The sequence below is a fragment of the Musca vetustissima genome, unplaced genomic scaffold (genome assembly GCF_032173495.1).
Source record: "Musca vetustissima isolate MV318-11 ecotype Yass unplaced genomic scaffold, APGP_CSIRO_Mvet_v1 utg5380, whole genome shotgun sequence".
NCBI lineage: Eukaryota > Metazoa > Arthropoda > Insecta > Diptera > Muscidae > Musca > Musca vetustissima.
The window spans coordinates 196,793-222,327 of NW_026879456.1; the positions used below are offsets into that span (position 1 = coordinate 196,793).

The 25,535-nt window shown below is 34.8% G+C and overlaps 1 protein-coding gene across 1 annotated transcript in view; it reads left to right on the plus strand.

Moving 5' to 3' along the window:
- The first annotated feature begins 6,147 nt into the window (after window positions 1-6,147).
- The window catches only part of LOC133324361 (myrosinase 1), a 31,037-nt gene continuing 11,649 nt past the window's right edge, over window positions 6,148-25,535 (plus strand). Inside the window, exons 1-2 of the mRNA XM_061533204.1 lie at window positions 6,148-6,195; window positions 22,684-22,882. Of these exons, the coding sequence (XP_061389188.1) occupies window positions 22,811-22,882 (72 nt within the window). The 5' untranslated portion in view covers window positions 6,148-6,195; window positions 22,684-22,810. The remainder of the gene's footprint in view (window positions 6,196-22,683; window positions 22,883-25,535) is intronic.

Genomic DNA, 25,535 nt, shown 5'->3' on the forward strand with positions numbered 1-25,535 from the left:
AAAACATGCAGACAAATCAAAGCGTGGTTGGTTTCACAGGGTTGTCTTCCTCTTCTTCTTCAGACATATGTTACCATATGTCATTCACAGAGTTGTGTTGTCAACCATGAAAAAGTGGAAAAACGTTACACTTGCTAGTGAATAGGGGGAGAAGACAAAAAGGCCGATAAAGAGAAACTCAAAGTAGTTTAACGAAATATTTACGAATGAGGTGGAATGGAGACTGTATGTGAGCCGCATTGTTGACAAACGCAAACACTGTCCTGCACGTGTGAGAGAGAGGGGGTTGCCATCGTTTGTTATTTTTATTGTGAGTGTTTTATTTATTTTTTTTTTAATAAAATAAAAAATATTAGTTTTGTATTATTTAATAAAAGCATATATTTTTATAAATGTGTTTTATCTGGTTAATTAATATTTATTTTAATATTAATAAAAAATCGCCAAATTTGATGAGAATTATGGCATCTCCACTGACATTAAACCAAAACAAAGACAGGGCTGCATTAATTAACAAACAGTAAGGGTACTCACTAAAAGTAATACATTATACATTAATAAACAATATTGGTCTGTTACTGTACTGCAAGAATGTGCTAAATGTTCCTATTTTGTTCGATATCAAAAGGTAAACGAGAGGTAATTAAAAATAATATAAAACTAAAGATACATAACATGAAAAGAAATAGTTTTTTTTTTGTAAATTTAAATAAAAAAACACCAAAGACATAAATTGTGTCTTGTGGTATATTTTTCCTGAGAGTAAATTTTTTCTAATAGAAACTCGAAATGTCAAATAATAGCCACTTCGAAGCTGTAATCTTCACATATATTTTTTCTGGGTATACGTTTTTTTCTAAATAGGAATTCGGAATGTCAAATAATAGCTGTCATCTTCAAATATATTTTATATAGGGGCGGATTTCAAAGTTTGAACCATAATTAAAAATCTTCTGAAAGATTTTTTTTACCCTACAAGAAGACCGATAGATTGTGCTATCGAGAGAGATGATTAATAATTTTTGATATGGTCATGCAAAAATGTCTATTATGACGGCGCTACGTTCCACATAAAAATAAAAATATTTGCCTGTTTAGGGGGAAAGCTTCCGGACAATGATGTCTCTCAAAGAGGTTATTACAATTGGCCACTTCTTTCATTGGAATTATTTGAAAGCTAAGTAGTATACGAATCTTTAAAGGACAGCCATTTGGCGCCTAAAGGTCTTCCTTGCAGTTAATGTCCAATATATATTTTTTTGTCTTGCTTATGGCATAATAACAAGAGGTAGTTTAGTGCAGTTTAGTACCAGCTGATTAAATTAATGACACAATAAATATGTAGTCCAATGGCACAATGAATAGGTAGTCCATTTAGAGCAGCTGATGTCTTGATTAACAGTCAGAGTGGGTAATTTCTACTTGAATTCGATGTGCAGTGTTGCCAACCATTTGAAATATTATATGGAAAAAATTGACAGCTAATCGAGACAAAAACAAAGTTTTTGTTTTGATACATCACCTTATTATTGCATCATGGGTAGTCCATTTAGCGCAGCTGATGACGCGATTAAAGCTACGTTTAGGCTACTAAATCCACTCGATCTCAAAAGTCAATTCCGTTGCGTATCCTGTTCACAAATCCAGTGGATTATATTTGACGTATAAGCAATGGAATTGACATTTGAGATCGAGTGGATTTCGTAAATGTAAACGTGTCTTAACTGTCAAAATGCCTAATTTCTATATGAATTCAATGTGCAATGTTGCCAACCATGTGAAATATTTTAAGGAAAAAATTGACAGATGGTCGAGACAAAAATAAAGATTTTTGTTTTGATACATTACCTTATTATTGCATCATGGTCAAAACAATAAATCAATAATGTATTGAAAATATAAAAGGAAAATTAAAATATTTTAAAATCAAACATTTCAGCGTTCAGAGAAAAATTTACATGCGTTTATGTTGTGAGAAGGTACCGCTCCATTTTTGTCAACCTTTTCGCTTTTTCAGAGAATATACCCTAGTTGGTCAACGTTTTGACAAAAGGGTCCCGACACATTTTCGACCCAGCTTTAACATAACGACGTTTTCACTTGTTTTAAATTCATTTTGACAGATGGTTTTTGTGTTGGGCGCCGTTTAGTTTATTCTTCCATTTTTTTTGTTGCAAATTACAGAATATCGAGCAAACGAAAGTCCTTTAAAGAAGTCTATTAAGAATATGTCATATTAATAAAGGCTCTTACACATGGAGTCTATAGAGACTTCTTTATGGGAGCCTACAAAGACTCTAAAGAGTTTTTTGATGTGTTTAAAATATTTTTCAAGATCAATTAATGAGGTCACCCAGCTAACGAAAGTCAGCTGTCTAATGTCAAAAATTTGGACTTTCACAATAATGGAGTTTCACAGCAAACTTGAGAGGCAGCTGATATCCAGCTGGTCTCCCTGAATCACCTTATTAATAGACCTTGGTCTTTTTATAGAGTACAAATTGCACATTGCGACATCTATTGCTGACTAGTTGCTCTTTAAATAATAATGCTAACATTGACGTTACAAATTTGTAAATCAACAAACCGAGAGAAAATCGGAGAGTGTTAATTACGCGCCAAATCAATGTATGCTGAGCAAAATATAAACATATTTGAAACCGTATTGTGGACTGAATAGAATCCGGTCAATTAACTCATAATTTCTTATAATAGTTGTAATGCAAAAAAAAAAAAAAATACTACAACAATTATAAAATAATTAACTATGAGAGATGGTGTATGTGTGTAGGAGGGTTATTTCAATACTTTCAAATTAATACAATGTTGCAGCGTTTAGACAAGTCATTACACTGGGTGGCGCAATCACTTCAGAATTATTAATTCATTCGGCGTTGCTTATTTTATTTTAGCAAAAACAAAAGTAGGTATTGTCATCACCTATGAAATTATTAATGATCGAGTGTATGGAAGAGTGATGAACTAGGCCTGAAAATCGTTTATGAAAATGACTTTCAGGTCGTTTATAAAAAATGACTGGTCAGATCTTAAAAAAGGGGATTAGTAGGGGACAGTAGCAACACGTAATGCGATGGAGAAATATCGACAAAAAACTTTTTTGCAGAAAAAAAGAAGAAAGAACAAGAAAAACGTGAGCAAATCGATATGTACAGGAGTCAGAACACCAAACCAAAGCCTTTGGTGCAGGCACATCTTCCTGTAGAGATGAAAAAGGAAAGTTGGTGACAGATACAGACATCGTGTTGAGTATCTGGAAGGAGTATTTTGAAAAGTTTCTGGTATCAAATAGTGGCGGTGAAGAAGCTACTCCAGAACCAATAGGAGATGACGATATACAATGTATACCACCTAGTCAAGATGAGCTGAAATTGGCAATAGCAAGAGTAACAAACAGCAAGAGCCGATGGGTTACCAGCTGAACTATTCAAGACTGGTGGTCAGATGTTGGTAAGGAACATGCACCAGCTGATTAGTACAATTTGGCTAGAGGAATGCATGCCCAATGGTTGGAACCTCAGTATTCTGTGTCCCGTGTCCCAATGGACAATATGTGCTAACTATAGATTAATTAGTCTTCTTACCTTGCAATTCTACCATTGACCAGTTGTTCACTCTGCGCCAAATACTGGAAAGGACCCGAGAAAAACACATCGACACATTTCACCTATTCGTCGACTATAAAGCCGCATTCAACAGCCCTATTCGTTCAGAGGTATTTAAAGCCATATCTGCGTTCGGCATTCCTGCAAAATTAATACGGCTATGCAGGATAACTTTAAGTGGCACAAGGTCAGCAGTTAAAGTCGGAAAGGACCTATCGGAGCCCTTCAATACCGAACGAGGATTCAGACAAGGTGAATAGAAATGGCACGCTCTACCAGCAAAGTAGCCCCTCTGGCTACGTCGTTGCTCTGTACACCAAAAAACACGTTTTACTCGCCTACGCCGATGACATCGATATAATTGGTCGAACATTGCGAGCGGTAACAGCCACCTTTGAACAAATTGAGAAGTATTTTCCAAAGTGGGTCTGGCAGTAAACGGCGAGAAGACCAAGCTGATGGTGTGAACGCGCAAGACGTCCAGTAGACTCGGACCAACTGCGCAACATGAGAACTACAGCTTCGATGTAGTTAAAGATTTTATATACTTTGGTACCGCCATAAATAAAACGGATGACATCAGTTTTGAAATTCGGAAAAGGAAAAAAAAATCAAGGCCGCCTCCCGCCAGACCAAACTCACACTTTACAAGACGCTGGTACTTGTGCAAGCAGATGAGGCTGCTCTTGGGCCTCAAAAGATCTACGGGCCGATCTGCATCGGCGGTGAATATCGTCGTCGAATGAACCACGAGCTTAACAATTTATACGCGGACATCTACATAGTCAGTCGTATCGAACGGCAGCGACTACGGTGGCTAGGCCATGTTGTGCGAATGAATGAAAATGCCCCAGCTCAAATGGCATATAAAAACGAGTCTACTGATGGTACACGCAGAGGGGAAAGGCCACGAATTAGATGGAAAGTCCAAGTAGAAAACAACATCTCGGAACATGATCTTGCAAATTGGAGGAGATGCGCACAAGACCGACGCGCTTGGAAATCTTTTTTTAAGCTCGTCTTATGGAACAACCGTTCTGTAACAAGCCAGCTAAGTAAGTAAGTAAATTTGTACATAACTCAGATGCTATGCGGCCATGAATACCATTGAAGAAGAGGAAGATGACACTGAATACACTGTTCTAAGCTTCAATCACTGGATCGAAAGCCGAGATAGAAAACGTAACTGCGAAGTTGGTGGCAAACGAAAGATACAATCACCAAATATGTAGAGATCATTTTGAGAAAAATCAAATAGCTCGATCTCGACGCGATGCTTTAAAAGCATAAAGTGTTGTCTGAACGCCGCTAAAATCATGAGATATGGTATTCCATCTTATAGGAGGGTTCGCCTCGAATTACAGCGACTTAAAGTTGTTTTTCCTATACGAAATTCTATAAAGAAGACTTTTCCGTCGCATAAAAAAATCAAGTTTTGGTCATCTGAAAATGTGACTTTACGAGGGGCCAGTTCGGAAAGTGCTTATGCTAGCACAAAAAGCGCGGTATAAAGGAAAGAGAAAAGTTTAATCACACATTTCTAATTTTTCCTTTGTAAAAAATTGCGGATGCTTCTTTTTTGAATACCTGATTCTTCAATATGAAGGAGTTGCCAGATCGAAACAAAATTTAACATGTGTTCATAACAGACATGGAAGCTTCCATGAACACATAACTTTTTTCTGTCTATATCGCGCTTTTTGTACACGGCTAAGAATTTTCCGAACTACCCTCGCATAGACGAATATCAAAATACGACTTTAAGCCCTTTAGAAATACTCTCATCTAGGCAACTATATCCATCAGTTCTTAGCTGTTTGCTCTATGTGTGTGTGTTAGCTTTATTCTTAACATTTATTTATCCGAATTGTTTTTTTTTGGCTTTTTGCGATCATTTAATACAAAAACTTAAGCCAGTTCTCCGTCCCGTCTGAGAGATTAAGCCATTCGCTAAACAAAAACCCACTCTCCGATTGGATTTCTTGTCATTGTGTTAGTAATGCTATTGTCGGAATGCTAAAAAAAAACTTTACCGCTCAGCTGTTCTTGTGGCGTTGGTATTTGTTGTCTTACCAATATAGTTGACGGTTTTTTGTTTTCGGGTTTTAACCAGATTCGTTGTTCTAAGTTAGTTGGTTAGCTCGCTCGCTCGTTGGTTGGTTGGTTCGTTTGTCATGCTGCCTACTAAACTAAACTCTCGCCGAGGATATAAAAGCGTACACCGAATATTTGCCAACATTCTGTCTGATCGCGAGTGTGAAATTCTATTCACGAACACGAAAATATTGAAAACGGTCGCGCGCGTTTTGCTGGTGGCGTCGTTGAATGTAGTCGCACTCCAAAAAATAAGAAAAAAATATTTAAATATTAAATTGTGAACGCAAAGCTTTTTTTTGTTAAAGTAAAATTAAATAAATTTCAATATTGAGAAATAAGAAAAAAAGTTGGCGTTTTTAGTTAATATATACATAGAAATAAAAAAAGGATATAAAATAAAAATGTATATCAAAAATTTCATACGAATAAATTTCGTAGTTCAATTGTGTGTGATTTTAAATAATTTGCAAACAGTGTAAGTTAAAAAATAAATATTTTAATAAATAAATAAAAAGTATTTCTTAAAAAAAAAAACAAATTTGAAATAAGTTAAACTTGGAATATGTTTTTAATTTTAAAAAATATTAAACAAAAAAATTATGTAATTAAAAATATGAAATCGATTTATGAATTTTTGGAATTTATTGACAAATTGAAAATAGTGAAGTTTTCAAAATAATTCAGATTTTTTATGAAATTTACAATATTAGATGTTATAAATAAAAAGAGTATATTATATCGTGAAATATTGGATTTTATATTCGCTAAAATTAAAAAGATATCCAAACAAAAGTATCAAAAAAAAGGATTTTAAAATAGAAAATTAAAAAAAATCTCTGCTTTTGATTTTATTTTTTCTAATTATTTTAGTATATCGAAACTATTAGAAAATAAAAATTATTGGGAAAAATAATAGTATAGTCGGACGGGGCCGACCATACGATACCCTACACAACTACCACGGAACTCAAATTTTCTGCGGATGTTTATTCCGAGCCTGGGCAGTATTTCGTGATATTGACATCCTCTTGCCCGATTAGAGGTAAACAGCACCTCTTCCTCACACTGACATATTTTCCGAATATTACGAGTATTCTGTACAGCTATTGTCCAGATTCCCTTCACCGTGAGTTGTGTTGATGTGATGTTCGGCTTTCATTTGTGGTCTATATATCGACTTGCAAATAACACAAAAAATTAAGTTTTCAGTCCACTTCATTCCAAAATTATTATCTGAGTATCACCGAAAATTATAGGCATTGTCCTTTAACTAGTTAACCTTATGGAACATTTCAAAGCGATCAGCGCTATAGTTCCGCGCTCTAGAGTGATAATGGATTACTAAATAATATACGGATACGGAGATACCTGTAAATATTTAGATGTAACTCCCACTTTCGAGCACATACAACAATATAATTGGTATTAATTTAAAGGTAAACCACTCCTCTTGGATATAATATCAACTTCTCGGGTCTATGTCATTCAGGGGTAAATATATACGCTATAGAATACAAATTTTGTAATTTTTCACACAAAAGTCAGGGTCCATTTGACCCGCTAAATATTGACCGATCTTTATCAAAACAGGCATGCTTATTCTTAGGCCCGATCCCCTTCTCCATGTAAAATTTCACGATGTTCGGACCATAACTGCGGCCTATGGAGCGGCCGAAAAAACCTACAAAAATTTAGTATTTGGTCCATTTCATCCCCTAAATATTAACCGATCTTTACCAAAAACAATAGGGGTCTTCATTGGCCAGAACCCATCCTACATGCAAAATTTCGTGAAGATTGGTACATAACTGTGGCCTGTATCGTGTTTACAAATTATAATGGACAGACGGACGGACGGACACACATGTCTAGATCGATTCAGCTAGTCGAGATATGACGATCGGTATACTTAAAGGTGGGTCTGGGACCAATATTTCGCGGCGTTACAAACTTTTGGGGCTGCACAAAGCTATAATACCCTGACAACATAGTTGTGTAGGGTATAAATAATAGAAAAAAAGAAATATATGTTAAAAACTCTTTGGTTTTAAATTTTTGATTTTGAAAAAAATATTTAAAGTGAAAAAAAATTATTTTAAAATTGTATTAAATTTAAGGTAGAAAAAGTGAATTTTAAATTAAATTATTTAGATATTCCATATTCGCTGCCAATTAATTATTAAATCAGTGTTGCGGAAAAATGAATAATGAAGATATTTTGTTTGCAGACCACCCTAATATTACAAACATCCACAGTTAGTTTATATAGGAACAGAAATCGGCCATTGTAAATGTCTGCAAAAGTTACACAATTCTTTTGAAAACTCTTCATGTAATCCGAGGCCGATTCTCATGGCCTTTCCATTATTATTTCCATTTTTTGTGTGGATTTGGCCACAAAGAAAAAACAATGGTTGTGTAGGGCAATGCCTGCATATTTTGGATGCAGCAATAATGAAGTTCGTCTCGTTCCAAAAAAAAGGTGCCAGATACTTAAATTTATTTTTTTTAGAAAAAATAATAATTAAAAAATATTTATAATAAATTAAACCAGTGAGCGGAGGAGTATAGTCGGACGTGGCCGATCAACCCACACACACACACACACACACACACACACACACACACACACACACACACACACACACACACACACACACACACACACACACACACACACACACACACACACACACACACACACACACACACACACACACACACACACACACACACACACACACACACACACACACACACACACACACACACACACACACACACACACACACACACACACACACACACACACACACACACACACACACACACACACACACACACACACACACACACACACACACACACACACACACACACACACACACACACACACACACACACACACACACACACACACACACACACACACACACACACACACACACACACACACACACACACACACACACACACACACACACACACACACACACACACACACACACAACACACACACACACACACACACACACACACACACACACACACACACACACACACACACACACACACACACACACACACACACACACACACACACACACACACACACACCATATGATACCCTACACAACTTCCACGAAAATCTATCTTTGCTTTATTTGCACCCTCTTGAAACCCGACTAAAGGTCAACAAATATTACTAACTAGCAAAGTGCCCGCTACTTCGTATGCGGAAAGGGAATACAAAAAATATTTCATATGGTATCGTAAATACTATAAATTTGTTGTACTATAGTTTGTGATTTAGTACTCTTCTTCTACACTATTTTCCGAAATCTCTCTTACTTCCATTAAACAGATTAAAACCAGTAAGGAAAGTAGTAAAGTACCCCATGCAAAAGGGACTTTGGTACACCATTTACATTAAATCGGACGAAGTTATATATGGTAGCTATAGCTAAATCGGAACCGATTTTCACGATGTTTAACACACATCGTTCTACACGTAATTCAGCCCGCTGTGCCTAATTTTATGTAAATCGAAGCACTATTTACCTAAAATCGGACTAAAATATATATGGGAACTATATCTAAGTGTGAACAGATTTTTCCCAATTTCAATAGGGTTCGTCCTTGGGCCAAATATGCGACGTATGCCAAATTTCATCCAATTCGGATCATAAATGCGACCTGTACTTTGTTTACAATGCATAAATCGACATAGAATGTGATTCTATGCATATTATGTGATTCCGTTGCCGAAATCGAAATTTAGTACATTTGCTATTCTATTTACTATTCGTACAAATCAATTCGAGTTTCCATAGTTATCTCTATAGCTAAATACTGCACTTCAACAGTAATCTAAATTCCAAATCCAAATGGTTCCAAATATAGTACCATTATACTTATAAGTAAGAATTTCTAAAACTACATCAATCTTACTCTCCAACAGTAATCTTAATTCCGCCAAAGTTCAAATTTAGTACTTTTCGTACTCATAAGTACGAATTTCCAAATATACCTCGATCCTTTTTTCAAATAGTAATCGTAAGTCAAAATTTAAGAATTCCATCTCTGTCTGTTCATCAAAAACCAAATTGTACCAGATTTTGTACCATTCTGTACTTTTCGTACCCATATGCCCAACTTTATCAAATTTACACTCCCACAGTAACCTATGTTGCAACTTTCGGGATTCGAATTCTACCCGTTCACCAATGTCCAATTTGTACCAAATTTTGTGCTTTTCGTTCATGTCATGTTCTCCAATAATAACCTTTAGTACACACTTAATTATTCCAGTTCTATCCGTTCACCACACTCCAAACGTAATTTTAATCATAAATTTCAGGATCACAGCCCTATCCGTTCACATAAATCCAAATTGTAGCATATTTAGTACCATTTAGTACTTTTCGTACTTTAAGTTTGAATTTTCAACACTGTCTCAATCCTGTACTCTAACAGTAATTTTATTTTCAAATATAAGTTTTTTATCTCAATCTAAATAAACTTAGAACCATTTAGTACACATAATCATTCAAATTTAGTACTTTTTGTTTCTATAATTAAACTACGTCAATCCACTACACTTCAAAAGTAATTTTAATTCCAAAATTCTGGAGTCCAACTCTATCCAATTAATCAAGTATTACCAAATATAGTACCATTAAGTACACATAGGTATTATGCTTCCATATCATAATTCTATATTCTAAAAGCAACCATTATTCCAAATTTTAGGTTTTCAACTCTCTCCGTTCACCCAAATCCAAATTGTACCATATCTAGTGCCGTTTAGTACTTTTCGTACACACAAATACGATTTTGTACTTTTCGTACCAATATGTGTGAATTTCCAAAACTAGCTCAATTCTACACTGCAACTGTCATTTTAATTCCCATTGTCAAGACTCCAGCTCTATATGTGAACCGAAATCCAACTTTCACCAAATATAGTACCATTAAGTACTTTTCGTATACAAAGGCACGATTTTTTAAAGCTACCTCAATCCTGTATTCCAACAGTAGTCCTAATTCCGATTTTCAGGATTCCATCTATATACACTCAACTAAATGCAAATAGTACCAAATTTAGTACCATTTAGTACTTTAAAAAAAAAAAACATAAGTACGAAAATCTTAAACCATTTCTATACATCAACACCACTTCCCAACCTGTATTCTATATAAAATTTCAAGATTTTAGCTATATATGTTCAATATATGTGGAAGTATAACTAACTTTAGTACTTTTAGTACATTTATAGGTCGAATTTCCAAAAACCCTTTTCTACATCTTTCTAACTTTCCATCAGTGACCCACATTCCAAATTTCAGAATTTTATATCTTCCCGTTCGCCTAATACAAAGTGTACCATATTTTGTACATTTTAGTACTTTTCGTACCCTTCTAGTACGAATCTCCAAAAACCCAGCCTTATCTCACGCCTACACACCAACAACAACCCACACTCAAAATTTCAAGTTTTTAGTTTTAGCCGTTTCGTCTGGGCGATGATCTGTCAGTCAGTCACTCACTCACTTAACACTAAGCTCTTTTATATATTTTTTATTTTATATATTCAGTTGGGCTTTCAATTGTGGCCTATAGATCGACTAAAAAAATAAAAAGTTAAGTTTTCGGTCCACTTCATCCCAAAATTATTATCTAATCATCATTAAAAATTATAGGCGTTGTCCTTGTTCATAACTGGAACCTCATGGAAAATTTCAAAACGATCTGCGCTATATTTTCGCCCCCAGTAATGGGTTACTAACTAAAATATGATACGTAAGCACCTGTGAATATTTAAGTGTAACTCCCACATCTGAGTTCATAGGACCCTATAATTGGTATCAATTTTTATGTCAACCACTCCTCTTGAACATACTATCAACTTCTCGGATCTAGGTCCTTCAGGGGCAAATATATAAAATTATAATTATTTTAAATATATACATATATTATTATAAAATATATACATAAAAATTTTGTAATTTTTCACACAAAAGTAAGGGTCCATTTGACCCGCTAAATATTGACCGATCTTTATCAAAACAGGCATGCTTATTCTTTGGCCCGATCTTCTTCTACATGCAAAATTTCGATGTTCGAACCATAATTACGGCCTCTAGAGCGACCAGAAAAACCGACAAAAATTAAGTATTTGGCTCATATCATCCCCTAAATATTAACCGATCTTTACCAATAGGGGTCTTCATTGGCCAGAAACCATCCTTCATGCAAAATTTCGTGAAGATTGGTCCATAACTGTGGCCTGTATCGTGTTTACAAATTATAATGGACGGACGAACACACATGTCTAGATCGACTCAGCTAGTCGATATATGACGATCGGTATACTTAAAGGTGGGTCTAGGACCAATATTTCGCGGTGTTACAAACCCTTGGGGCTGCACAAAGTTATAATACCCTGACAACATAGTTGTGTATGGTATAAAAATCCACAACTTTAGGTCTTTAAAAACATTTTTTCATTTCACATTAGAATCCATGATTATATTTTTTTTAATTATTGTTATACAATTTTGTTTATTATTAAAGCCCCACGCACCTGAATATTCCAAAGAAATTTAGTTTATGATTCTGATATCCCAAGTTTTTTTTTTCAAGTTATTAAAATATATATTAGCTTTCTTTATTTTGCCTTTCTCCTCTCCTCCACTTGCACCCCTCTCTTCTTGGTTCAAATTCAAATAACCAAACATTTTAATCTAAATTATTTTCAAACAACTGCAGTATCATTTTTGAAGCCTCCGTATTCGGCAACACGGCCACACACCTTGTCGGTGGCTGCCAAAAATAAACGGCTTTTATCTAAATTCGATTATCTTTATTTGGCCAAAAGTTGAGGCATTTTTTGTTTTCTTGCTAACATGGTTTATGGCTAATTGCTGGTTGTTTTCCTCCAAAGCATGGAACAGCACATCTACACACGAACAAACGCAATGTTTAAGACCTTTTCAGATTTCCATGATATTGGACTTGTCATGGTGTCACACTAATAACAAGCTCGGCCACAACAACAACAATGACAGCAACAAAACAAAGCAGAAAAATTTGAAAAGGTGATATCTCAACACCGGTTAAGAATTTCAAAAATAACAAAAAAAAAAACTTTAAATGCAAAACAAAGTTGTAATTAGCCATACAAGTAAGTCAGCAAGGCTAGGGGGCAGGCAGCAGGGTGGCAGTCCAGCACGTATAGCCGTGAGCCTATGGTCACCTAAAGGTATGCGGTTTACCACCACCACCAAAAAAACAAAATAAAAACTACATCAATGACATCGGATCAACGAAATCGAATTAAAGCCTTGTTGCCAACTTTATGTCAGAGCCGTTATCATTGGCCAAGACAAGGCCAAGAATCACAGAACACAAAAAAAAAAAAAAAATCAACTGCTGAATATTCAGATGACTGCACTTATTTTTATTTTCTGTATTTCCATAAATTCTGTAGTTTTGTTCTTTGTTGTAAAATTGTTTTTAAAGTTCCACGAAATGTCAGGGAAATCCCCAGAAATTAAAACTGACTCGTTAATGGCACAAAGTAACCGGTTTTTTTAAGATGAGATTGAAAAGTGTTCTAGGATTATTTAAATAAATGGGAGACCTAAAAAATGTTATCCTAAAAACAAATACAACATTTTGTTTAATTTTGTAAGATTTTTTATTTTTATACCCTACACAACTATGTTGTCAGGGTATTATAGCTTTGTGCAGCCCCATGAGTTTGTAACGCCGCGAAATATTGGTCCTAGACCCACCTTTAAGTATACCTATCGTCGTATCTCGACGATAGACATGTTTGTCCGTCCGTCCATTATAATTTGTAAACACGATACAGGCCACAGTTATGGACCAATATTCATAAAATGTAGGATGGCTTGCCCAAGCTCTAAATATAGAACCATAGAATGTTAGATTTTCGTCCAAGTTGTGTAGGGTATCATATGGTCGGCTCCGTATACTGCTCCGCTCACTGGCGTTAAATACGTTTTATTATATATTTTCAAATCCATTTTTAAAAAATATATTTCATAGATCCAATTTTTTGAGCAAATTACCAGAAATTCAACCTTGACCGCTTTGTCAAATGTTACAAAAAAAGGTCAACCTTCTTTATATAAAAAAATTATAATCCATTTCCAATATTAATGACAATTTTTATCTATCTCACGATTCCTATTATATTGTGTGTGTGTGAGAGAGAGAGAGTAATAGTTAATTGTTTCTTCTTTGAGAAAAATAAAAACATGAACACGATCTGTTCCGTCACGCTGTAAAGTCAATTTGTAAATAAAATTAAAAGAAAATAAAGAACAAAAGGGGTGACTGGCCCACCAATCTCATTAAAATAAAAATTAAATTAAAATGTAAAAAGTCAAAACTAAAAGAAAAGAGAAAAAAAAGGGTTTGAAGTTGCCATCCTTAAGTATTTTTTTTTTTTTGGAAAAGCCAAAAAATATTTTTAAGAAATGCTAAAACTTAGACCAAAATATTAAATGCACGCCTATGTGGCAAAATCAAAATTTTTTTTTTAAAACTCCACGCCTTAGTGGCAACTTCTAAACAGTGAGCGGAGCAGTATAGTCGGACGGGGCCGACCATATGATACCCTACACAACTTCCACTAAACAATATTTTGCGATATTTGCACCCTCTTGACCGACCAGGTGTCAACAAACAATCCACACATTAATATCGACTATAAATTGAATTTAAGTACCATTTATTTCATGATTCGATCTTTAAAGGTTCACCCAAATCCAAATATTACCAAATTTAGTGCCAATTAGCTGACATTATTTCCATAAGTACCCTCCTCAACCATTCAACAAAACTTCCTGCATACTCCGACCCTACACAATGATTCCAAGTTCAAATTTTAGGATTTTAACTCTATTGGTTCAACCACAAATCAAGTTGTACCAAATTTCCAAAACTTCGTACTTAACCCAAACCTTCACCCCACAGTGAACCTAAATCTAAGTTTCAGGATTCCAAATCTATCGGTTCACCCACAATTCAAATTGTACCAAATTTAGTACACAGCAGCACCAATTTCCAAAACTTCCTACATACCCCAATCCTACACCCCACACTGATCCTAAATCCAATTTTCAGGATTCCAACTCTATCGGTTCACCACTATTAATTAAAATTGTACCAAATTTAGTACACTTAGTACAAATTTCTAGCAATTCTTACATATCTCAATCTTACACCTCAACAGTGATCCTGACTCCAAATTTCATGATTCTAGCTCTATTGGTTCTCCTAAAATTCAAATTGTACCAAATTTAACACCGTTTAGTACACATAAGTATTATTTTCTTAAACTGAATCCTGATCTCAATCCCACATCCCTACAGTGATCCTAACTTCAAATTTCATTGTTCCCGCTCTATCGGTTCACCCAAATCCAAACTGTACCGATTATAGTACGATTTAGTACACACAAGTAACAAATTTTTGCACATATATATTTGAACTTTTAATTACAAATTGCAGAATTCCAGCTCGATTTGTACAAAAATTAAATTTGTACCAAATTGGTAGCATATATTGTACTTTTCGTACACATGAGTACACGCTTTCAAAACCATCTTCTTAAATGGGCCCTATTTCTCAACCATAATTCACACTCCAAATTTCAAGTTTTTAGCGCTATCCGTTCAAATGCTACAGAATTGTACCAAATTTAAATTTTCGTACTTTTCGGATAGTTATAGTTCGAATTTCCAAAAATCCTTTGGTACATCTATCCTACACTCCATCAACGACCACCAAACCAAATATCATAGTTCTAGCTCCACCGGTTCGCCAAATACAAATGGTATCACATTTAGTACTTTTCGTACCGTTCTAGTACGAATTTCGAAAAACCCAGCCTTATCTGTCATCTTTGGACCAAGAGTGACCCTCACCCAAAATTTCAAGATTGTAGCTTCAACCGTTTCGTCTGGGCGTTGATGAATCGTTAAATCAGTCAGTCAGTCAGTCAATCACTTTACTCTTTTATTAGTATAGATATTCAGTACAGTTCCTCTAATTATTTGTCCAGATTCCCTTCACCGTGGGTGGTGTTGTGATGTTTGGCTTTCGCTTGTGGCCGACTCGAAAAAAAAAACACAAAATATTAAGTTTTCCGTCCACTTCATCCCAATATTATTATCTGATCCTCACCGAAAATTATAGGCGTTGTCCTTGACCATATCTGGATCCTCATGGAAAATTTAAAAGCGATCAGCGCTATATTTTCGACCTCTAGTGTAATAATAAAATACAAATTTTGTAATTTTTCACACAAAAGTCAGGGTCCATTTGATCCGCTATATTTTGACCGATCTTTATCATAACAGGCATGTTTATTCTTTGGCCCGATTCTCTTCTTCATGTAAAAATTCGCGATGTTGGGTCATAATTGCGGTCTCTGGAGCGACCAGAAAATCAGACAAAATTAAAGTTTTTGGTCCATTTCATCCCCTAAATATTAACCGATATTTACCAAAAACAATAGAGGTCTTCATTGGCCAGAACCCATCGTACATGACAAATTTCGTGCAGATAGGTCCATAACTGTGGCCTGTATCGTGTTTGCAAATTATAATGGACAGACGGACGGACGAACACACATGTCTAGACCGACTCAGCCAGTCGAGATATGACGATCGGTATACTTAAATGTGGGGCTAGGACCAATATTTCGCGGCGTTACAAACACTTGGGGCTGCACAAAGCTATAATGATATAATGGTATAATGACAACAAAGTCGTGTAGGGTATAAAAATATTTTCTTACAAAATTCGGAACAACTCTAGTTTGGTAAAAACGATCATATTTTTCTGAAAATTTTTTCCGGAGGTAGGTGTTTTTACTCTAATTATGGGTATATTTTTTTTTCTTTGGGGACGTACCCGGTTACCCGGTTATTCGATCCGGATGTTCGGGTACGGGTACCCGGTTATAACCGGTTCTACGGATCCGGTTAATATAAAATGGGTATCATTTTAAAGGTTATAAAGTTTAAAGGTTATAAGGTTTCCATTGAGTGGTAATATGATGGTGTTATCTCAAACCGTTTTGGAGATACAGTCAAAAAACTGGGTTTTGAACCCCGATTTTATTGAAAAACCCCCTAAAAGTCGAACTTGGATCCATTATAGTCCCTCTCCAATTCTGACTCAAATTATAGACCACAATTTGCTTTTTCCAAAATGGTGCGACATATGGCTGTATCTGTTGTGGATCGAAAGGTATGATACTCAATTTATATTAACCGGATCCGTAGAACCGGATATAACCGGGTACCCGTACCCAAACTTCCGGGTCAAATAACCAGAAAAATCTGATCGTTTTTACTAAACTAGAGTTAAGACAAAAATTCACGCCTTAGTGGCAACTTCAAAAAATATTTCCTTAAAAAATCCATGCCTATTTTTATTTCTTTAAAAATGCAAAACCGATTTTTATTCATTTAAAAAATCGACGCCTATTTTTATTCCTTTAAAAATTCAAAGTCAATTTTTATTCCTTTAAAAAATCCACGTCTATTTTTATTCCTTTAAAAAATCCACTCCTTTTTTTATTCCTTTAAAAAATCCACGCCTATTTTTAACCCTTTTAAAAAATTCACTCCTTTTTTATTCCTTTAAAAATCCACTCCTTTTTTATTCCTTTAAAAAATCCACGCCTATTTTTAGCCCTTTAAAAAATTCACTCCTTTTTTATTCCTTTAAAAAATCCACTCCTTTTTTTATTCCTTTAAAAAATCCACGCCTATTTTTATTTTTTTAAAAAATCCAGGCCTATTTTTAGTCCTTTAAAAAATCCAGTCATATTTTTATTCCTTTAAAAAATCCACGCCTATTTTTATTTCTTTAAAAAATCCAGGACTATTTTTATTCCTTTAAAAAATCCACACCTTTTTTTTATTTCTTTAAAAAATCCACTCCTTTTCTATTCCTTCAAAAAATCCACGCATATTTTTAGCCCTTTCAAAAATTCACTCCTTTTTTATTCCTTCAAAAAATCCACTCCTTTTTTTATTCCTTTAAAAAATCCACGCCTATTTTTAGTCCTTTAAAAAATCCAGGCCTATTTTTATTCCTTTAAAAATCCACGCCTATTTTTAGTTCTTTAAAAAATCCAGGCCTATTTGTAGTCCTTTAAAATCCAGGCCTATTTTAGTTCTTTAAAAAATCCACGCCTATTTTTAATTCCAGGCCTATGTCTAGGCCTTTAAAAATATTTAAAAAAATCCACGCCTATTTTTAGTCCTTTAAAAAGTCCAGACCTATTTGTAGTCCTTTAAAAAAATCACGCCCATTTTTAGTCCTTAAAAATTTTTTTTTTAAAAATCCGACTTATATATTTTTTTCAAATATCCACGTTCCTTTATCTTGCTCCACTTATCGTTTTTTTTTTTGTTTAAAAATCATGCCCACATGGCAATTACTTTAAAATACTGGAAACTTATTTTCATATCCTAAACCAAAAAAAAAAAAAAATCATATAATAATAATTTATCAATAAATAATAATTTTATTTGATTGACCAGAGATTGGTCACGTGTTGATGGAAAATCACCTCAGCCTATTCAGAATTTTCATGTCATTCGATCGATCAATTGTCTCGGCGATATCGTAACATTTCTTGATAAAATTAGTCAACTTCCCCTACCATCTCTCTCTCTCCCGCCTCTTTGGTATTGGAAAAAAATGTGAATTACCCTCCAGATAAAAATGCAAATTTCGTCGATATTTGTTGTACAACTTCATGTTATTAAAAGGAAAAACAGCAACACAAACAACAACAACAAAAAATATGAAAGCAAGTAGTGGTTATAAATATTGACTTAATTATTTCGATACGTTTTTTTTGTATTTAATATGAAATGCCTACCAACAAGCCTACAAACAATATTTATTATATACATACATATATGTATACAGTTATATTTATACAAACAGATGTTTAATTCAAATAAATATAGTCAGCGGTTGTCGTCATTAATTATTATAAATTATTTATGGGACTAAAGCAGTTCAGCATGAAAAAAATAAATAAATAAATAAATAAATAACCAGTAAGGAAAGTAGTAAAGTCGGACGGGACCGACTATATGATACCCTCAACCATTTTGGGTATATTCAACAGATGCATTCTAACAGACGTCGCATTTTTAAAGGACCAGTAAAATGAAATTGGATCCATAAATATGTCATTCTGCAACCGATACTAATTTTTTTATTTGGTCAGATATAGAAGCTATATCTAGGATAGGTTTGGGTGACCCCCTTTTTATACAATCCACCATAGTATGGAGGGTATATTAATTTTGTCATTCCGTTTGTAACTCATCGAAATATTCATTTCCGAACCTATAAAGTATATATATTCTTGATTAGGGTAAAATTCTAAGACGATATAGCCATGTCCGCCCGTGAAGAGAAGAGATAAAGACAGATCTGTAGGTGAGAGAAGATTAGGGAAATAACGGGAGTTGAGAAGCATACATAAATAAATGAAAGAGGAATAAAGGTCAATGGCTATAGGAATCAGACAGAAGATGTGTTACGTGTCAATGTTGCATGTTCCTAACCACTATAGGTTTCTAATTATGCTGTAGATTAGAGCAGTTTCGGTTGTTGAGAAGAAGCTGAGACTCGGTAGAAAATGAGCACCCACTAGTCTATGCCGCCTGTAAGCCAGGGCTGGGCAGTGACACAGGAGATGCTTGATTGTCTCCGACTCCTCCTCGTCAACACAGAGTCTACAGTAATCAATTGCATCAATATCCCATTTACTAGCAAAGCCCTGATATTGCAGTGACCAGTGATGATTCCTGTCATCACTTTAATTTCAGCTTTGCTCAGGTTCAACAGTGAGTCGGCCAAATAGATCTTGACACGTTGCACATAGGTTCGTTGTGCCAAAGTTCATAGGCTCTTTCGTCGAAGAATGCCTCAAAGTTCCGGTAAAAAAGACATATGGGTGGTTTGATTGAGTCATCAGTTTCTAGTTCGCCGCTCTTTCATTACACAAGATGTCACAATGTCCTGGTATCCAACACAACCGATAGCTATAAGTAAGTTCTTCCAGAGCTGCTCTACACTTGAGAACGGCTTCAGATTTGATATAACAAGATTTGATAGCTTTAAGAGCTTGACTATACACAAAGATAGTCACCGGTTCAACGACCTCTGCATTCAAACTTTTTATCAATTCCGCTGCTTTCCAGATCGCGAAGACTCCAGCTTGGAAAACACTACAGTTGCAATCCAGCTTGTAGGTTAACTCAAGGCCTAGCCTTTTACAGTAGTCGCCTGCCCCTCTACCTTCTCCCATCTTGGATCCGTCTGTATAGAAGGCCAGACCGTCCAGAGAAGGGTTACTTCGTTTCCAGTCGTCTCTACTAGGAATAACAAGCTATATCTTAATCTGAACCGATTTTCAGGAAACATAACATCCATCATTCTAGACCTAATTCATTACGCTGTTCGAAATTTCGTGGAAATCGAGAGATATATAAGGACTTTGGCGCACCATTTACATTAAATCGGACGAAAATATATATGGGAGCTATGTGTAAATCTGAACCGATTTTCACAAAAATTAACACACATCATTCTAGAACTAATTTATTACTCTATGCAAAATTTCGTGCAAATCGAAAGATATATAGGGACTTTGGTGGACCATTTACTCTAAATCGGACGGAAATGTATATGGGAGCTATATCTAAATCTGAACCGATTTTCAGGAAACTTAACATACATCATTCTAGACTTAATTCATTACACTGTGCCAAATTTTGTGCAAATCCAAATATATGTAGGGACTTCGGTGCACCATTTACATTAAATCGGACGAAAATATATATGGGAGCTATATCTAAATCTGAACCGATTTTCAGGAAACTTAACACACATCATTCTAGACCTTATTCAGTGCACTATGCCAAATTTCGTGCAAATCGAAAGATATATAGGGACTTTGGTGCACCATTTACATTAAATCGGACGAAAATATATATGGGGGCTATATGTAAATCTGAACCGATTTTCACGAAACTCGGCACACGTCATTCTAGAATTAATTTAGTACACTATGCCAAATTTCGTGCAAATCGAAAGATGTATAGGGACTTTGGTGCACCATTTACCTTAAATCGGACAAAACTATATATTGGGGGTCTATATCTAAATCTGAACCGATTTTCGTGAAACTTAGCACACGTCATTCTGGACCTAATTTATTACTCTACGCAAAATTTCGTGCAGATTGAAAGATATATAGAGACTTTGGTGCACCATTTACATTAAATCGGAAGAAAATATATATGGGAGCTATATCTAAATCTGATCCGATTTTCAGGAAACTTAACACACATCATTCTAGACCTAATTTATTATTCTACGCAAAATTTCGTGCAGATTGAAAGATATATAGGGACTTTGGTGCACCATTTACCTTAAATCGGACGAAAATATATATGGGAGCTATATAGAAATCCGAACCGATTTTCTCGAATCTTGGCACACGTCATTCTAGACTTAATTTAGTACACTATGCCAAATTTCGTGCAAATCGGAAGATATATAGGGACTTTGATGCACCAATTACCTTAAATCGGACAAAACTATATATGGGAGCTACATCTGAACGGATTTTCTCCAATTTCAATAGGATTCGTCCTTGGGCCAAAAGAATGAACTGTGCCAAATTTCATCCACCTTGTACTTTGTTTACAATTTAACATGGACAGACAGACGGACATGCATAAATCGACTCGGAAAGTGATCCTATGCATATTCTCAAAAGGAACCATGTATCTACCTCATTTCCTTTTGCCTGTTACAAACATATGCACAAAGACATAGTACCCTGTACCACTGTGTGGTGAAGGGTATAAATAGATTTTTTTAAAAAATCGCCGCCACTCCTTTTATATTTATGCCTTACACAACTATGTTGTCAGGGTATTATAGCATTGTACAGCCCCAAGAGTTTGGTCCTAGACCCACCTTTAAGTATACCGATCGTCATATCTCGACTAGCTGAGGCAATCTAGACATGTGTGTCCGTCAGTCCGTCTGCCCATTATAAATTGTAAACACGATACAGGCCACAGTTATGGACGAATTTTCACGAAAGAAGATCGATCAATATTTAGCGTGTCAAAAAAATGTGAAAAATTACAAAATTTGTATTCTATGGAGAACATATCAATCCCTGAAGGACATAGACCCGAGAAGTTGATAGTATATCCAAGAGGGCTGGTTGAACTTTAAAGTGATAACAATTATATGGTCGTATGTATTCAGATGTGAGAGTTACACTTAAATATTTACAGGTGCTTACGTACTGAGATATTATTTAGTAACTCATTACCACACTAGAGGGCGGAAATATAGCAATGATCGATTTGAAATTTTCCATGAGGATCCAGGTATGGTCAAGAACAATGCCTATAATTTTCGGTGATGATCAGATAATAATTTTGGGATGAAGTGGACCGAAAACTAATTTGTTTCTGTTTTTCGAGTCGGTCTATAGGCAACAATTATAAGCCGAACACCGCCACACAACCCACGGTGAAGGGAATATGGACAAGTAATTAGAAGGTCTGTACAGAATATTAGTAATATTCGGAAAATATGTCAGTGTAAGGAAGGGCTGCTGTTGACCTCAAATCTGGCAGGAGGATACAACTATCATTAAATATTGACCAGACTTGGAATACAAATCCGCAGAAAGTTAGAGTTCCGTGGTAGTTGTGTAGGGTATCATATGGTTGGCCACGTCCGACTATACTGCTCCGCTCACTGATTTATTATTATTTAATTTCCTTCATTTATTTATTTATTATTCCTTTATTTCCTTTTATTATTATTCAATTTCCTTTTTATTTTTGTTTCCAGTACCTCCTCATTCGATTTAAATCCTCGTCATTTTCCCAAAGATTTCCTCTGGGGTGTTGGATCCTCATCGTATCAAATCGAGGGTGGTTGGAATGCCGATGACAAAGGTGAATCGATATGGGACCATATGACCCATAATCATCCCGAAAAGATAGCCGATCGTTCAAATGGTGACATAACATCGGACAGTTATCATCAGGTAAGTTGGATGCAACAACATCACGGCCATACAAGTCAAATGACCAAAATAAAAAAAATCCATCAATGAAAAAGACATTCAAACTTACTTCCATTGAACTTGTCGTTGTCTCTTTTGCAATTGATGTTGGCAATCAAACCAACCTTCAAACAAACCCCCCAACATGTCAGAGCTCGATAACATTTCATTATTTTGGTGCTACGACATCAACAACCTGCCGTGCAGCCTGGCTGCCAGTTAGACGACAGCAGGTGGTTCTGGCATGCAAATTGATTCTTCTACTTTTGTCTTTGTTGTTGTTGTTGTTGTCATTGATATATAATTAATAATTTTTGAAAAAAAAAATACAAAAACAATACGTAATTAAATAATAACTTGTTATATTTAACCGTAAATCAGTTAAACTAATCAAAACATTGTTGGAATGAATTTTCTCCTCCCCGCCATTATTTTTTTAAGTTGGGTGCCATTGTTAAAAAAAAACATAAAATTACAAATTTATGATTAAATTAATCTAAATTAAATATATCTTTTTTTAAGTTGTAGAATTCAATCATGTCGGAGTCTGTGAGGTGACAGCATAATTGAATTTGAATAATGGGTGTTGAAGATTTTGTGTGTGTTTGGTTTCAATAACAAAATCGTGAGGGAATATGAATAAATTAAAATTTTCAAATGAAGCGCACATTAGGTGGGAGCGGATTTTGAGGTCTGTGGAATATGATAATATTTGAAAAAATGTTCATATATTTTTAAGAACCTAACCATAGGCATGAATTTTTAAGAACTGACCATTGACGTTGTTAAAAAATATTTTTAGAGACTAACCGGAGGCGTGGATTTTTTAAGAAAATTCCTTTCAAGGCCTATAAAAAAAAAATATTTTTTTCAATGCCTATAAATATGCAACTTTTAAGGCCTATAAATAGGCGTGGATTTTTTTAAACATATTTTTCTAGGCCTATAAATATGCGTGCGTTTTTTCAATTTTTTTCTCAAGGATTTTTATAACCTATACAACTATGTTGTCAGGGTATTATAGCTTTGTGCAACCTCAAGAGTTTGTAACGCCGCGAAATATTGGTCCTAGACCAGGGATGCACGACCTTGCACTCTAGCGGTCAGCTCAACTCACACGGATTCTTACGCTTATTTGTTTAGTCGTCGTTGCGACTTCAACGAATATACATGTCTATGGTGGTGTGCATCATTTTGCGGCTACGCTTAAGCGGCCCAAACACGTCAAACATGTACGTTTGATCGATGTGAAGTTCCTAGACCACAAAAAAATCAACAAAACTTCATTTCGAATTTGGTTTTTAAAGATTGAAGATGGACAGCGATAGTGACGACGTAAAAAATACCGAACTTTGTTATTTAATTAAATTATTTTAATTTCATTCACACCGATGAAAGGCACATGTTTGACGTCTCACAAATACATTTACAAACTGCCATCCTCTCACCGTGTGCATCACTGTCCTAGACCAGCCCTGTAGGGAAATGAACCAATTTAAAACTAACTTTAAAATAGTCACTACTAGTCCATTTATCGATTATTTTTCTTTGGGCCAACTGACTATTTTTACATGGCGATTATCGCGGTAGTAGTCTGTAACTTTTCAACTGGTTACAAACTAGTTATTTTTGACGCATTTATAGTTAGATTAAAAAAATGCAGATAGTCATCGGTCTAAAAGAGATTAATTTGTATGTAGAATTTTCGAAATGACTATTAGTTGGTATATGTTAAGATAACTATTTACTAACTTAACTTGGCTAATTTGTAATAATACCAATATTGCAGAGTTTGAATCTCTGAAATAACGTTAGATAATATATATTTTCAGTTTAGAATTCAATATATTTTATTATAGAATTCAATATATTTATTATTATATGTTAAAAAATAAAAAAAATAATTAATCACAGAAAATTAATATAAATGACTGACTTATAGTTATTTCTTTATGCATATGTCGTGGAATTGGCGTTTTTTTTAATAATATGCAATGCTCTTCGGAGCTCTTTCTCTGGATCCACTGGAAGTGATCGCAGGGTGTCCATAAGACACTCGAAAACATTTTGGAAATCTTTTAGACGTTTTTTTTCCATGGGTTCCATCCACGTTAAAATAAATTATTATTTCTATTGCTAATATTACCATCAGCGTCTTTTCTAATTTGACTTTAATTAACCTCTTCATTGAATTTACCTGTGAATAAATTACAAATTAATTGAATTAAAAATTAATAAAAATAACAACGTTTAAAAAGGGGAAAATTAATACTTACGTTTGTAGTCGATTGTCTTCATCTATAAAGTTATTGAGGGTAGATAAATCTTCAACCGTTTTGACGGGGAAATATTTCCTTACATTTTTGTTCTCCGCATCTTGCCTAATTAAGTTTTCGGTGACGATATTTCAATTATATTATTAAAACACCAATTTATTTTTAATTTCACACTTAAAGAGCACAATTACAATTAGTTACGATTTACACGTCTTCACTCTCCGAAGTTTCAAACAGAATGATTTTTCTTCATCTTTGCATTCGTTGTTGTTGTGTGGAATGCAATTCCACATTGCAAAGCAAACGACATGTTCGATGTCGAGAATAATGTTGAGTTCGAACACAGAACAGTGATTGTA